This window comes from Podarcis muralis, chromosome 2 (assembly GCF_964188315.1).
Source record: "Podarcis muralis chromosome 2, rPodMur119.hap1.1, whole genome shotgun sequence".
Lineage (NCBI taxonomy): Eukaryota > Metazoa > Chordata > Lepidosauria > Squamata > Lacertidae > Podarcis > Podarcis muralis.
Genome location: NC_135656.1, coordinates 23,851,544 through 23,868,807, shown reverse-complemented (window position 1 = coordinate 23,868,807; position 17,264 = coordinate 23,851,544). Strand labels below are relative to the sequence as shown.

Genomic DNA, 17,264 nt, shown 5'->3' with positions numbered 1-17,264 from the left:
GAATGAAAAACATCTACTTGCAAATTGTTCAGCAATGAGATATATATGACTTCAACAGCAATACCATGGCTCTAAACTACATAATTTTGGTGCAGTAGCATGCTGCAAACATGCTACTGTGACCAATAATTGTTCTCACTGAATAGAACATCAGTACAGGCAGATTTGACAGCTTCTAGTGTTGTAAGAGACAGTGAGCATCTCCAGAGGGTGAACTGAGTGTGGTATCCTTTTGAAGGTGCATGCACTGTGTGTTTGGGGACAGAAAATGCACAAGCGTGCGCACACGCGCACAGATGCACACACACACACACAAAATATATTATACATATGGTTCAAAGTGCACATGGCTCAAAATACAGCTGTTTTATGAGATGTCTGAAGTGTTCCAAGGTTGCTTCCTTAGAGTATTGTTAGCATGTCAACTGATATTTTAGGGTCATTCGTTCCGAATGATTGTTTTCTTTGCCAAGTAGATTCCAAAGACGAATGTTACTAACAGATATATTTCGCCAAAAATCACATCTGCACCTACTTAAAACTACAGCTGATCTCTTTCTTTTACTAATGTCCAGCAAACTCACAAATCCACATGAACTTTTTTCATTGTATTACACCTGGCTAACTAACGTTTACCCCAAAGGTTCTGTTGACACAACCCGTAACATCTGTCAGACAGAAAGGCAAACTACACATTACACAGCAGCTGTGTGTGTAACAAAGCTCTAACAGGACCTTCTCCACTGTGGGGAGGAGAGATTTGTTCCTGAGAAGGTGCAAGAGGAAAGGAAGTGACCTTTCCACTGTCATTTGCTTTCCTTCTGAACCGCCGCCCCACAGCTGCAAAATATCCAAGGAGATATCAGCAGCAACGTAATGCAAAGTCCTTGCTCCCACCCCACTTCAACAATAATTGTTAGTGCAATCTGAGCTTCAGTAGGACCTACCTCCAGCATATTGATTTGTCAAAACAATATATATCATAATTTAGTAGAACTAGAATGACTGCCTATCAGATGCCAATATATATATTTGAAGAGAAGAAACAAATTAATTCTATATCTTAATCTAATTGTATTAAATATGTTAAGATATTGCATGACATAAATCTAATAACCAAGCTCATAAAATATTTTTTTGTGTTCTGAAGAAGTCAGACAAAATACAATACCCAGTCTGTATATTTTTTTAAAGTGTAGGATGGTTGATATACATATACATATTTGCTTTTCTAACATTACTTGAAATAAAAAGCTGAAAGAAAGATCATAATTCAAATTCAAAGTAACCCCCTCACTCAAACCAGTGACCAATGCAACAAGTGAGATTATGGATATGGAATTATATCCTTTGTTGAGTCCTTTGGGATGACATGAAACTGCACACAATGCAAAGATGTCCATTGATGTTATTGTAACCACAAATTACAGATTAAGGCTGGTATTTGTCTCTCTTTTGAGGTTGCATTCATATATTGCACCAGGCAGCAGTCCACCACAAATGTCTCTTTTTTTCCTCTGACCCCTTCAATTGTAGTCTTTGCCTTAGTTTTTCCGTTAAGTGCCACTTTCCACATCACATAGCACTATTTTTGTATATTAAGTCGTTGGCTTCTTTCTAGCATCTGGCTATCAACAGTGTTGCCATTACTAAAAAATATCCAATCAAATTATTACACAGTAAGATTGGGTTTTCCCCTTTGGACAGCTCCAATAAAGCCAGTTCTGGACTTTTCTGCAATGTTTTCCCAGTTATTCCAGCTGTTTCTTGAAAGGGCTCCTTCCAGAACTTGGGTGCCCTCTCACAGTTCCAACCACACATGGATAAACAAGCTCCCCCCACAGTCTCTCCAACATCTAGGTAAGCAATTTTTGTACTTTTTTTCTGTTTTAACTGGTGCTAGGTGCCATTTTTGTACTAGTTTCAAATACATTTCCTTCAATCTTGCTGAGGTTGTTTTGTCCAGAAATGATCATTTACTGTAATACTGTGGTGCAGCAATAAAATTGCTCGCACATCTGCTAAGCTAAGCAGGATCCGGTTTGGTTAATCACTTCCAATCTAATTCCCATACCTGCCTTAAGATATTATTCAACCTTATGTATGGTTACCTGTGATCCTTGTTTTTATGTTTGTTCTTATCCACTATTTATTTCACAGCAGAAGTTCATATCTGGTGGATATTTGGATATTCTGCACTTTTATGAAACATAAAGAAATTTCAATCCTAAACTGGTACAGTGGACGCTCAGGTTGCAAATGTGATCTGTGTGGGATGCACGCTCGCGGGTTGCAATTTGGCACTTCTGCCCATACGCAAAGCGCAATTTAGCACTTTTGCACATGCGAGACCCCAGAAACCCGGAAGTAATCCATTCTGGTAGTAGTAGTAGTAGTTGTTATTATTATTTACTTATAGGCCACCCATCTAACTGTGTTGCCCCAGCCACTCTGGACAGCTTCAACAGAATATAAAAAAGACAGCAAAACATCAAACATTAAAAACATCCTGATACAGGGCTGCCTTCAGATGTCTTCTAAAAGTTGTGTAGTTCTTTATTTCCTTAGCATTCCACAGGGCAGGTGCCACTATTGAGAAAGCCCTCTGCCTGGTTCTCTGTAACTTCACTTCTCACAGTGAGTGAAATGCCAGAAGGCCCTCAGAGCTGGACCTCAGTGTCCCAGCTGCACAATGAGGGTAGAGACGCTCCTTCAGGTATACAGAGCCAAGGTCATTTAGGGCTTTAAAGGTCAGCACTTTTAAAGTGTCTACTTGTTGTTTGGGCTTAAAAGGATTTAATTTTGATCTCTATCCTGCAAATACTAGCAAATACTTATCTTTTTCAGCTGATGCCAGAAATTATTATGGTTGCATTTATTATTATTAAAGTCAGCCATTTTTTAAGAAGTTGACAATATATCACAGCAATGAAGCAATGCAACTTTAATTTGGAGAGAAGTTAACTTTTCCTTTTGCTATGCTTTAAATATATAAAGATCAAAGAAAAGAAAAGAACTGAGATTCAAATTCAACTTTTAAGCAAAAATGACAATGTCTTCATGAGTTAATATTAATCCTTTAATTATGAATTTCAAAGGTTTAAATACTTTCTCTGACCTTGGCTTTAAATAATTATGCCAAGTGCAGCTTTCTTTAAATTCAAAAAAGATTCTGAATTGTTGATCACAGCCTTTAATGGTTTCAGGCTGGCAGATTTCCAACGTAATCCTTAGAATGCTGTTTAAAATTATAGACCAAGAACCTGATGCAGGTAAATAAAATGTCAGTTTCACAAAGGCTGTTCCAACTCTATATGCAAATTGCCCCATTTCGTTGCTACATTTCATCTTGTAATAAATTGCAGATTGTTTTTTAATACACGCTAAAACATTTAAACACCTGAATGTTGACCAATGGAGATAAGCATTTTGAGAAGTTTCAACGCAGTTTTATCACGGAGCCACAAAAAAATGTATCATTTTTATTAGGGCCATAAATATCAGGGATTCAAGATAAAGTCAAAGCAGCACCAGAGAAACTGCCACAGCAGTTTTTTATCCCAAAAGAATAAAGTAAAATCAAAACAAATGAGATCAAAATGTCAAATTCAATAGGCTTTCTTAATTTACATTAAAAATTCTGTGCAATTTAAAGTGCTCAAAATGACCCTATTCATATGGTGAGATGTTGGGCATTATAATAATGTATATAATGTGTATAATGCAGGTATACACATATACACATCTGTCCACAATGCTGGCACTTAGTTTTAGGGAACCCCTGGGTATGACTCTGTCAGGGAACTGCCATCAGAACAGGGGCGGGAAACAGAGGGGCAGTTGTGTTACAGGGAGCCTCCGAAAATCATGCGAAGCAGTTCCTCTTCCGGTGATGAGGGAAACCCCACCTCCAGTGGGGAAGAGGTGAAAGGACCAGAGGATGCTGGTGGGAGCCTCAGCACCACTTCTGGCAAAGCCGGCCAGGAGGGAAGCATGCCCCTTCCATCGCCCACCCTGCGCAGAAGTCTAAAGCGCAAAGAGGGAAGGAAGAGGCTGGGTGTAACGAGGCCTTTATGCTGGAGGAGGTCCAGGAAACAGGCACTCCCGGATTCTGCTAGTGATTGAGGCAGACATGAACTTTGGGGTTTTGCACTGTAAATAGTTTGCACCTAAATAAAACCTGTAAAAGACAGGTCAGAGTCCTGCCTGGTTACTCGTGAGCAGCCACCCTTGCCATCTGACAGACTCCCTCAGCAGGATCCCCCTTATTACAAATACATTCACTTTGCTGAAGTCACCACCTATTGAAGGAGATGTCTCTCTATTGCTGTTCACCATAGTGCAGGGTTTTTCAACCAGTGTGCCGTGGCACCCTAGGGTGCTTTAAATGATGGTCAGGGGTGCCACAATCAACTCTGGCCTCTATCCCTCTTTCCTTCTCTCCCTCCTCTGATGCCCTCTTGTGTCTCTGTCTTCATCAGGCCACTAAGGCTGGGGGCATCCTCTTCCCAGACCCCTGGGGGGGGGCGGCATGAAGAGACACCTCTCTTTGGGGTGGGCGGCTTAGAGACCTGGGGCAGCTGCCCGGAGGATTCCCAAGAAGCGGGGGGAGGAGAGGAGCCTGAGGGAAAACTCCACAAAGGAGGGTGTTTGAAAAGGGGTGGCTCTGCAGGCAAGGGGTGACATAACTGGATTTCTGAGGCTCAGAGCACGTTTTGCCACAGCGGAGCGGCAGAAAAAATGTAGTTCAAGTCAGCCATGGACTGAGAAAGGTTGAAAACCTCTGACCTATTCCCTTGTCTACTCCCCTTGGCCACAGCAAGAGAGGGAGGGAGGGAGTTTCACAGTCATTTTCCTGGAAATGGGAAAGTCAGGTACTGTTTCCGTGCTTACCTTTTCGAGCGCCATCTCCATTTCTGTGGCATTAGACTTTTGCAGATCCAGAATCATCTTTTCTGACTCAACTTTCAGCTTGTTCATGGCAGCCTCGTGGTCCCGAAGAGTTTTTTGTTTTTCTTCTTCTCTAAGAAGGCTAAGTTCAACTAGCTGCTGTTTTCTCTGTGTATTCACTTGAATGAGCTCTTCTCGCAGTGTGTGGATCTGGGCTTCCATATCAGAGATGATCTTTAAAATAGTAATGATAGTAGAAGTTACTTTTTATGTTTAGTTTTTCTACTAAAAACAAAGACATGAGATTACCATTTTGAGTAGAGAACTGCCACATCATAGGTGTGAAAGCATTTCCCTAAATTATTGGGAAGTGAGAGTGTATGAAGGTATGTATATGTGCTGTTAAAATGCATCCAAAGTATAAAGTCTTGCACACAACGCAGACAAGTTTTGTGCTCACATTAAAGCTCCCTATTCAAGACTGTAATCCATAAAGCCGTGAATTAAAAGTAGGTTTGCTGCAAGCATAATATTCCATAATATTTCAGGAAATCAGGAAGCAAGATTCTCTCACATCCTGATCCATGCATTTCACTAGGGAAAAAGTTGCATTTATTTCAGTGGGACTTATTTCCAAGAAAAAGCATGCTCAAGATTGTAGACTGTGGGCCTACTCTTGAGACAATCGAGGGAAAACTGGGAAATGCTATGCTGAAAATCACGTGCTAGCAAAGAATTCTTATTTTTATACCTCATAACAACTTATAGCAAATGTTACCAACTCTGAGGCTTCCAAAAACAACAACAGAAGTATCTGTGCCTTGGATTGCACAAATACTGCATATCAAAAACTCACGAAATTGTTTATAAATAGTATCTAGTCACGCCTGTTGCAAATTAAAAATAAATTAAGGCACATGTACTGAGAAATGGAGAGGGTTTTTAAAAAAATCAGTTGCGTTTGTTTATTTACCATATTTTTCCGTGTATAAGACTAGGTTTTTTCCTAAAAAATAATGTCCAAAAATAGGGGTCGTCTTATACATTGGGGCATATTATAGACGGAAAAATATGGTATTTCTCGCCATTCCACTGCATTTGCAGTTAAAAAACAATAAAATCAAACAGTAAAAAAAGAGAAAGGTGCAATAGATAAAAATAATCTTAAAAAATTCAGGGGCAGTTGCAAAAGTCTATTTAATACAGCAAGTACAGTGCCTGCAACTGTAGGTTGGGAAGCACTTTAACCTCCCAGAGTAGGGAGCTACAAAGCTACACACAACCACAGAGAAGGCCCTTTCCCAAATACTAACCAGTGACATCTGGACTCAAAAACAAGCCTACCCAGCAGAATTTAGGCAAAGAAGGCTGCTTTGGGATGAGATTGTGAACTGCTGACTGTGGGTACTGTATTCAAGTCTGAAAAACTACCAGATGGAGAATTATAATCATGCAATCACTCCTGTGAACCATCATATCCATCAACACTCAATCAGAAGTAGTTCCTAAAACACTCTTGGTTCAATATACATTAAGAGGCAGTGGTGTAGCGTGGGTTGCCAGTGCCCAGGGCTGTGCAGAGGGTGGGAGTGAGGGATGGAAACCAATGGAATATGTGCATTCAACTGCTCAACAGTGTTTGCGTCACCCAGGAAATCACAGCCACAGAGATGAGAATAGTCATTCAATTGCCTGGAGAGGTCACTTCCTGGTTCGCATGGAGAAGCTGTTTTCAACCAAGCCCAGCAATGGAAGCTTACAGCTGTATTGAGGCAGCATTGGGTGCTGAAATTTTGTGCCCCCTAACAATTTTGCACTTGGGACAACTGTCCCCGAGGCCCCCCACGCTATGCTACTATTAAGAGGTCTCTATATATCTCAAGAAAGAAAGGAGTGCCTGGCGTGCTCTGGTCCATGGTGTCACGAAGAGTCGGAAACGACTAAGCAATAGCAACAAACATACCGTATTTTTTGCACCATAACACTCACTTTTTTCCTCCTAGAAAGTAAGGGGAAATGTTTGTGCGTGTTATGGAGCGAATGCCTACGGGTGGCGGGGGGGGGGGGGATCTGCTGCAGTCGTGAGCAGAGGATCCATGGTTCCCCTTCCTTCCCTCCTCCGTGGCTCGCTTTGAAACAGCAAAGCGGGAGAAGAGCCGTTGAGTGGAGAGGAGAGAGGGACAGAGAGCCTGCTTGCTTTAAAGGAGCAAAGCGGGAAAGGAGAGGAGCCACTTACACATCCTTGTCCCTTGAGTGCTTTTCCTTCCCTCCCCACTTAAAACATGGTTACAAAGCACGGATCCACATGGATCCTCAGGATTTTTGCATTGGGCTACTCCAGACTCACTGTCAGATCACATGTCTGTGGCCACAGCATGAACCACAAAAATCATACATCCACTGTTTCGTTTAGAATATTTTTTTTCTTGTTTTCCTCCTCTAAAAACTACGTGCGTGTTATGGTCTGGTGCGTGTTATAGAGCGAAAAATACGGTATCTCAAGACTCAATTGATAAAAGAAATGGTTTAGTATGCAATTCACATACATAATTGCAGCTTTTTACCTTCCCTCGCTTACAGAGCTTGGCAATGTGGACTAGAAGGAGCAAACATTATAGCTACGTGGTTACTTGGCAGTTGGGGAGTGGGGACCACAAGCACGCATAAATGAGAGATAAACAGCAGCAGCAAATAGCTATCCATTGCAATTAATGTATTTCATAGTGCACAGCACAAATAATCTGAAAAAAAGTTGTTTCACTTTATTAAATCATTTCAGGTATGTAAGTTTCTAAACCTTCTGTGGCTTACTTGTCAAAACACTTATCACTTGAGTTGCCATTCAAACAAACAAACAAACAAACAAATAATTGAGTAGTAGTTGACAAGAATCAAGGACAAGAACAACCAACAATCAAGGACAAAATGGCAGGTGCTATTTTTAAATGCGTTGCGTTTAATATGGCAAAACTAAATTTCAATGGAATGTCAACAATTTGTAAGAATAGTCAGTTTTACCCAAATATTACGCAGCTACTCAACAACACATATTTTTGGGGGGAGATCTTAAGGGACTGTAGGGGTTAAAAGTAATGGTAATGGCAGCAGGTTCATATCTGGTTTTGTAGTAATAATAATAATAATAATAATAATAATAATAATAATAATAATAATAATAATAATTGGACCATAAAGAAGGCTGATCGCCGAAGAATTGATGCTTTTGAATTATGGTGCTGGAGGAGACTCTTGAGAGTCCCATGGACTGCAAGAAGATCAAACCTATCCATTCTGAAGGAAATCAGCCCTGAGTGCTCACTGGAAGGACAGATCCTGAAGCTGAGGCTCCAATACTTTGGCCACCTCATGAGAAGAGAAGACTCCCTGGAAAAGACCCTGATGTTGGGAAAGATTGAGGGCACAAGAAGAAGGGGACGACAGAGGACGAGATGGTTGGACAGTGTTCTCGAAGCTACCAGCATGAGTTTGACCAAACTGCGGGAGGCAGTGGAAGACAGGAGTGCCTGGCATGCTCTGGTCCATGGGGTTACGAAGAGTCAGACACGACTAAACGACTAAACAACAGCAACAACAACAATAAGTTATTATTTATACCCCGCCCATCTGCCTGGGTTTCCCCAGCCACTCTGGGTGAAGGACGGGTATGAAATCTTATAAACAAAACAGGTGCCAGTGGTGCTATTAAAAAAGCAAAACAGTGAGGAATACTAAAACATCCTTTAAAATAACAACTTATCTCCCCAAAGTCTGCCCTCCAACTGGGTTTTAATACCCAAAGGGAGGTCAGCTGGAAGAAAATCACCTTAGGTGGGAACATACCATGCTCCTCGCTGCACACACACACACACACACACTTTTATCTTCAAAATTAGATTGCAAACCTGCTGTTTTGCTCTGCACTTGGGGAAGATCCAGTTTTTCGTGTATAGAACTGCTGTAGTCTCATCTAGTTTGACCCATTCAGGTTGTAACTTCTCCCTCAGCACATAATGGCATTTTCTGGGTTTGGCTAACCTTCTTTCTTTCTTTCTTAAATTGCTAAATGTGCCCCCCCCCTCCCCAAAATCTATAAATTCCACTAAGCTTTGCATAACATATTGTCTAATTATTTCTAACTTTCGTCTATTATGTGTTGAGCTCCTTTAGAAGATAACAGCTTGTCTGAGAAGGAAAAGAGAACAAAGTGAATGAAGATAATGTGATACATACAAGAATTGCTACTCCATTGTTCTTTTAGTGATTGAATAATTTCTGGTAGTTTCCCCCCAGATTTTTTCCACTCAAATATTTGCATTTTGTAACAGTAAAGCAAAAATGTTCTTCTTTATAATAAGTTGCCTCATTTTTATGCATACACCGCTTTAAACAAGAATATTTTTTACCGAACAGCTTATGTATGAGAATGTGCTTAATGGCAAAGCAAACACTGAAATTCACAGGGGCCTGCATACGAAATATGTTTTCAACCTAGAAAATATGTACGTTTTTGAACTGTAAATCCCAGTTTTGTAATAAGAGAGTTTCATCCACATAAATGCCACTGCTATCCAAAGGGATATAGGGAATCAGTTTCGAATTGATTCTTAAGTCTTAAATACTACCAAGATTTTGCATTGCCAAAAGGAGAAATAGGCTTACTATGTACCATTAAAGTGAAATTACCTATTAGTATTCAGATTCTACAGCTAGTATTTGGAAGGGAACCCTATAACAAGATTGCTTTTAAAAACACATTCTCAGTAGCCTACAGTGTCAGCTGTCGCTTTATGATCTCTGCACTGCTCTTCTCTAAGTACTTCTTTCCCAAATGTCTGCCAAGCCAAATTTATATTCCGTAGCATCTGAATAAATTAGGTTTTGTTTTCTTCCACAGTATTTGACAACTATGGTTGTGGTCTTCAGACTTGTCAACAGTACATAAGCCCTAGACATTCTAGAGGAGTGCAAGTTGGAATTGCACTTTGAAGGTTTATGGGATGGGGGAAAGGAATGAATTAGTACACGGTAGTAATGTCAACCTAATAATAATAAATTCTTCAGTTGTAACAGCACAAATAGTGGCTTGCACTGTCACAGCAAAATATCATCAGATGCCTAGATAATTTTTGTTTCAGTAGAGGTGAATGGTATGATAATGCCTACTGGGGCACTGCAGTGAGGCCAGGTGGGTTTTTAACCAATAGGGCAGCTATGCTATTTCCAAAGTCACATCAGGCTAATAACCTGCTGCAACTAGTCATGCCATCATGTTGATGGGAGACCTCTAGACTTGGCTCTTTGGTGCTATGAAAGCAGAAATATGAGTAATATAAAAATGTCTTTTGTAAAATCATTACAGCCTAAAGCAAAAACTGAACATTAACTCGGCAAATGACTCTTAGTTGAATGAAAAATGTAAAATGGGAGAAGATAAATGGCTATTATTGTGAGAAGATTATCACTTTAAAGTCCAGGCGTAGAGTGAGAAAGGCTTACACTGACAAGAATGTGCCTGTGATCTGATTTTCATAAAGCTATGCTCTCTGGAAATTAAAAATGGCAATAATTATTATTTTTTGAACCACTAAGACAGAGAGCCTTACACATCAGATAACATAGACTGAGGGTCACCAACTTTTTTGGGTCCATGGGAACATTTCAAAATTTGAGAAATGGTCATATGCACACCCACTTAAACAACATTATTTATTTATTTAATCTTATTTATATCCCACCTTTCCCCCCAAACAGAGACTTAAGGCAGCTCACAAAAATTAAAACTAATACAGATAAAACACACATCTCTAAAACAAGGTTACCAGTTTTTTTTTCAATGACTCCGGGGATACTTTTCAACTTCCTACTAAATAGATGGATTTTGTCAGGGGACTGATTTGTAAATCCGGGGACCGTCCCCAGGAAATGGGGACGTCTGGTAACGTTATTCTAAAATCATATGGAAGGCTGTTTATTAAATTACTGTGCATGGAATTAAAACAATGCAAAATATAGATAAGAGGAATAATAGTAATTAAAAACAGTACGGAAGACTATTAAGAGTCCTTAAGAGCAGTCAAGTTTCTAAAAGCCTGACAGAATAAAATAAAAAAATCACCTGCCCTGGAAATGGAAGGACAACAAGGAGGAAGCCAGTCTAGCTTCTCTAGGAAGGGACTTCTAAAGCCTGGAAGCAGCCACCGAGACCTCTCCCACATCCACACCTGGATTCTAAAGTGCCTTGCACAACCCCAAACATATCCATTTCTGCAAGGCAGACTTCTCAAACCCTCTGCAGCCTAAATTCACCCATGTAATTATAAAATCAACATGAACTTGAAATCACGTTTATCTCCATGGTTTGCATGAAAAGGTTCATGTTCGTTGTGTCCATATGTTTTGTACGCAGTAATACCTCAAGTTCTTAATTAAAAGGTGCGTTGTTGACCCTCAACGTTACTCTGTGGTTAAATCAATAGGCTGTTTCTATGACCCCATCTAACGTACCTTAAAGATAAAAGGTAAAGGTAAAGGACCCCTGGACAGTTAAGTACAGTCAAAGGTGGTGTGGTGATCATCTCCGCTTTCAGGCCAACAGAACCGGCGTTTGTCCGCAGACAGCTTTTCTGGGTCATGTGGCCAGCATGACAAAACCGCTTCTGGTGCAATGAAACACCGTGACAAGTGCCAGAGCACACAGAAATGCCGTTTACCTTCCTGTCGCGGTGGTGCCTATTTATCTACTCATGCTAGTATGCTTTCGAACTGCTAGGTTGGCAGGAGCTGGGACAGAGCTACGGAAACTCACCCCGTCACATAGATTTGAACTGCTGACCTTACAAATGGTAAGCCCAAGGGGCTCAGTAGTTTAGACCACAATGCCACCCGCGTCCCCAACGTACCTTAAACCACTAGTTATTCAACAGCATATAAAAACCATGAAATAACTCCCTGCATAAAGTGAGCAAAAGGCATTTATCTACTTTTTGGAAAAGACCAAAGACATCTTTATATTGTTTAAGCACTGGTGATTTGATTTGTCCATAGCACTGCGCCTGGCAAGGTAGCCCAGAGAAGGTCAAATCCCTTTGCTGTATCAGTACGATTACTTGCTCAGAGTCGTGCAAGAAAAGAATATGGCTCTTTTAAAGCAAACCTAATATGTTTTAAGGGATGCGGGTGGCGCTGTGGGTTAAACCACAGAGCCTAGGACTTGCCGATCAGAAGGTCAGCAGTTCAAATCCCCACGACGGAGTGAGCTCACGTTGCTCAGTCCCTGCTCCTGCCAACCTAGCAGTTCGAAAGCACCTCAAAGTGCAAGTAGATAAATAGGTACCGCTCCGGCGGGAAGGTAAATGGCGTTTCCGTGTGCTGCTCTGGTTTCGCCACAGGTGGCTTAGTCATGCTGGCCACATGACCCGGAAGTTGTATGCCGGCTTCCTTGGCCAATAAAGCGAGATGAGCGCCACAACCCCAGAGTCGGCTACGACTGCACCTAATGGTCAGGGGTCCCTTTACCTTTAATATGTTTTAAAGAAATCCGAGTCACTTTACATTTTTGAGGCACAACAATTGTGCCAAAATAGAAGAGTAGCCACCACCAACTTTTGCTGTCTGGGCATGATGGGAGCTGTAATCTGAAGGGCATTAGATTGGCGAAGGCTGGAGAAAAGAATATCATAACTTAGTCCACAGTGTTACCCAGCGCAAATATGTTTAGGGAAGTTTTTAATATTTAATGCTGTTTCGTTTTTAACACTTGATTGGAAGCCGCCCAGAGTGGCTGGGGAAACTCAGCAAGATGGGCGGGGTATAAATAGAAAGAAAGAAAGAAAGAAAGAAAGATTATTATTTGAAGGGTTTCTCTAACTAGGCCCCAAGTCAATGGGGAGCCTCAGAATCAAATGGCACATTATGTTAATAGAGTTTTCAACTGACTTGCTGAAAAGTGGCCCTGCCTCTTTAGAAAAGCAATGCCACAGGGCACCCTGAGCCAGACCAAGACTATGGATCAGGTAAAGGAGGGTTAAACCCTTCCTCCAGGACAGTTTTCTCTTGGAAAATTACTTGCAAAGCTATTTGCCCCTGAAGGAACTCCTGCAGGGGCAAATAGCAGCTTGGGAGATTATTCCCTCATGCAATACTTCCAATTTGGATCCAGCTGCTGCTTTTTCTAAAGAAAGACATGACACTTGTTAAGGCCTTTCTTCGTGTACCCCTTCCACAAGAGGTTTGGAGGGTGGTAACAAGAGAACGAGCCTTTTCTGCAGTGGCCCCTGTTTTGTGGGATTGCTGTCCCCAGGGAGGTTCGGCTGGTACCTTCATTATACACCTTTAGGCACCAGGCAAAAAGGTTCCTCTTCAACCAGGCCTTCGGCTGATTATCATCCTATACCCTTTTAAATGTGTTGTGGGAGGGGTGAGGGGTTCTTGGTTTTTGTTCTTGCTTTTATTATGGAATTTAAGCTTTTTATCTTGTATTTTTATGTATTTTTATCTTGTATTTTATGATATTTAGGGATGAAGAACAGTATACTAAATAAATAAATACCTACATATTTGTTTTCTGTGTGGGTTTATCCCCCTATACTTGATTTTGCACACACACACACACATGAAATGTACGGCAAGTTCTAAGTGTATTAGTTAAAAAAACAACAACTCTATTTACACAACATGTTGTTTGATCCTCATTGTCCACTTTGACATTTCTGTGAAGTGGTTTGCAGTTAAAGTCATTTGCATCTAACTGACTAGAACAAATTAAAGCCAAGTCAAAAGAGCCTTCAAAGTCAGATTATGGTTCCTTGTATTAGTTTCATTGCTGTATACATATAACGTGCTTGACTGTAGTGTCAATTTGATCTTCATCCATCCTGGCTTGAAACATTTTGCTGGGATAAACTGGCACCACGAGTTTAGAGCATTGCAAACACCTTTGGGAGGGCTCAGCACAACCCCCAAGGAAGGCAATTTTCTGTTCCTTTCTGGCAAAACTATAATCAAATCATCATGATGGTAATTTAGAGCCATTCTCCAACTGAGTAGGTGGTGGCTGATCAACTCCATATATTTCTGAATGAGACTAAATTTCTAGGCCAACTTCAGTTGTTCTGCAGGGCTGGTAGTGGAACTCAAATCACATTAGAAGATAAGCTAAAAGCGAATGTAGATGAAATAGAAGTATGTTAGTGAGATCATCTGGTCTAGATAGGGGTCACACCCCTTGAAAGATCAGGATGACAGACCGGACATAGTTTTTGATCAGTACTTCTCAATGGAGAAATCTGAAATGTGGCAAAGAGGACTTTCCTAATCTGCCTCAAATGTATTCTCTTTTGCAGGCTAGGACAAACTATTTCGTATTCCTGGGGTAAGGCACCACCTAGCAGAATATTGGCACGATTTGGCAACAAAACAGGCTACTTGCAGGAGAACAGGACCATGGTCAGCTCCTTATGGCGTATTGGTGACTGGTTACAGGAGAACTCAGGGCAGCAAGCTATGAATATTGCTCTAGCCAGCAAATGCCTGAAATGTGAGCTTTCATAGATGTGTAGCTAAGGGGTTGTCCCTTGCTCTGCCTCATCTGAGTTAAAGAGACCACACCCTATTGCTCAGGCATAGGTTCTGGTGGGGCTCTTGCTATCCCTGTCTGAAGGGTGGAAGGGACCTGGAAGAAAACAAGTGAGCCTGGGCTGAGGAGCATTGGCCCCTTATGCTGGCCCTTGCCCCACCCCCAGCTAGCTGCCCATAGGCCTGCTGAGATGGGGGCAGGGCAATGGCTCCCTGGAACAAAGGTGGGTGGCTCACCTGTACCAGGAGGTTGTGCGGTGTCACAAACCCTGCCCACCCAAGGGAGGGGGTGAGCAGAAATTGCCTTCTTGCATCCTCAGTGTCAGAGAAGGAGGGCAGGGCTACCTCCTCATGTTAAGGAGATACTGGTAAAGCTAAAACCTGGTTCCTCTCCCATAGGAATGCCCAGCAATCTTTCTAGGGCTTTCTTCAAACATGATGCCATCAGGATCCACATCTCAGACTGTCGAAATCTCAAAATGAATATTACAAATGTGCTCTCTTTGGAGCTGAAACATTCCTGGGAAATGTTAAAGAGGCATAGGCAATGAAAGCTTATTACAAAATGTGTCAGGCATCATCATACATGGCCATCCTCTGAGAATAATGTTCAGGCTTCGTGTTCCTCTTTTGGGGTCCTTCCCCTATAAGCTGCAGTGGTTGCCAATTACCGTATTTATTGCTCTATAAGACACACTTTTCCCCTCCTAAAAAGGTGAGATGTGTGTGCGTCTTATGGAGTGAATGCAGGCGGGAGGCTCTGCTCAGCGCTCCCTTTAAAGAGCCACATGGTGCGTGTGTGCGGTTCTTGGGGGCATTTCCCCGAGGAGGGAGAAGGGCTGCCCTTCTCCCTCCTTGGGGAAAAGCCCCCGAGAGCCGCACACACACTCCACACGCTCTTTAAAGGGAGCATGGCTCTTGGGGGAGCCTTAGCCGTGCGCAGCCTCTCCCAGGCAGGGGGATGAAGGCTCCCCTTGCCCAGGAGAGGCTGCACGTGGCTATCCCATAAGCCAGAACAGCAAGAGGCTATCCTAGAAGCCAGATCCCTCTTGCTGTTCTGGCTTCTGGGATTCAGAATTTTTTTTTTTCTTGTTTTCCTCCTCCAAAAACTAGGTGCGTCTTATGGTCTGGTGCATCTTATAGAGCAAAAAACACGGTAGGTTCCAAACCCAATTCAAAGAGCTGAACTGTTTGCTTCTCAAAGTCCTAAATGATCTCAGACTAGTGTATCTTAGAATAGTATGGTTCCTGTGTGCACCAAACAAGATTAAATCAAGTGCATCTCACTACACAAACATTTGGATTTCACTTCCTTCTATCACAAACACCACTGGCAAGAAGATAAAAAGTTATTTGTCAAATACAATGCATTAAGAAGTCTATATACAGACTTGCAACGCAAAAGAGGGCCAAATGTAACACACAATAATTGCTGATTTTCTCAGTCTATGAAATGTGAAGGGGAGACTTATATCCACAAAAACGTGGGTTCTTATGCTAAGGAAGTGTCTGACACACATCTACTGTGAGTTTAGAGATTTATATCTCTGTTCATATGGAATCCCTGCTAGGAATACTTTGACTAGATCATGCCCTAGTTTATTTTCATTTAAATAATTAAAAAAATGTGTTAGGCAGAGGATTATTTAATGTGTCAACAGCGCTATGATCTCTCAAGAATGCTTAAGGTTTTTAGATTAAAGGAAGATGAAATATAGCACACAGGCAAGTGAAATTGTGGATTTGACTTTAACATTTGCTTGGTGCTTCTTGAAGTTGTGTCTAACGTTATAAAGTCTAAATCAGCTCCATCATAACTCTGACTGAGGTTGTCAAAAGTTGAAAGATTAGATGGTAAATGGAGTTGCATATTTTCCTTTTAAAATGTAGCTTACAAATCCAACTGATAGAAGGTTAAATACTTAGACATTTACGCTGTCCCAGTATTTCTAGTTTCTTTCACCTTTGCAAGCATCTCTGACAGATCCTTAAAAAATTGTCTACTAGGAGTAAGGTGTTATGTTGCTAACTTGCATATGTCCTCCATTAATTTTAACAGCAGTAATCTGCTTACAAATGTCAAAGCTCTCCTGTAAGATACATTACAAGTGACAGCTTTGAAATTTTGCATACGCTGAAATCTGTTTTGCTATCTGTTGTGAATCTATTCGAGGCACATCCTCAACTTGTAAAACAGCTGCTTTCATTTCAAGTTTTATGGGTTTAGAGGTATATATTTAATTGCTATATTATCACAAATCACTCTGGAAATATTGTTTGATGAAAGGTAGAATATAAAATATTTTAAATAAATGCAATTTGTATACTAAGATAAATAAACTCCTGCAAATGATGCAGTGAAAACTGAGGACTTTTCAAGGCCCATTGATTTCCGTGAAATAATCAAGCCGGTCCATAAGTTTATTTGTGTCCACATAATAACAAAAGATTCTCCTATAGTTTTTAAATCAGACAAATTACAATCCAATTGGCTGCATTTTACAACTATCACAACCTTTGAAGGCTTTGAAAGGAGTGTGGTGTTTGCCCTCCTAGATGGGTCATAAGGAAAGGGTTAAATGAGTGTGAAGTGATTGGCCAGTGGGAACCCAAGGGGAGGAGTTAGAGTTAGAGTTGGAGTTGTTGGGAAGTCAGTTGGGAGTTGGAGAAGGAAGAGGGAGGATAAGCCTGTGGGTTGGTCTAGTTGTGATGTGAGAGAGTGAGAGAAACTGTTAGGAGGAGTCAGATAGACAGTTGGGATAATCAGTTAGAAGTTATTAGGAAGGTATAGGCTGATATAG

General features: G+C 41.2%; 1 protein-coding gene across 4 annotated transcripts in view; it reads right to left on the bottom strand.

The window, feature by feature from the left end:
* CEP112 (centrosomal protein 112) overlaps positions 1 to 17,264 on the bottom strand; it is a 212,625-nt gene that overhangs the window by 65,977 nt on the left and 129,384 nt on the right. For all 4 annotated transcript variants that reach the window (XM_028713174.2, XM_028713148.2, XM_028713183.2 and 1 more), the window contains one exon: positions 4,894 to 5,124. In XM_028713174.2, coding sequence (XP_028569007.2) covers positions 4,894 to 5,124 — 231 coding nt within the window. The remainder of the gene's footprint in view (positions 1 to 4,893; positions 5,125 to 17,264) is intronic.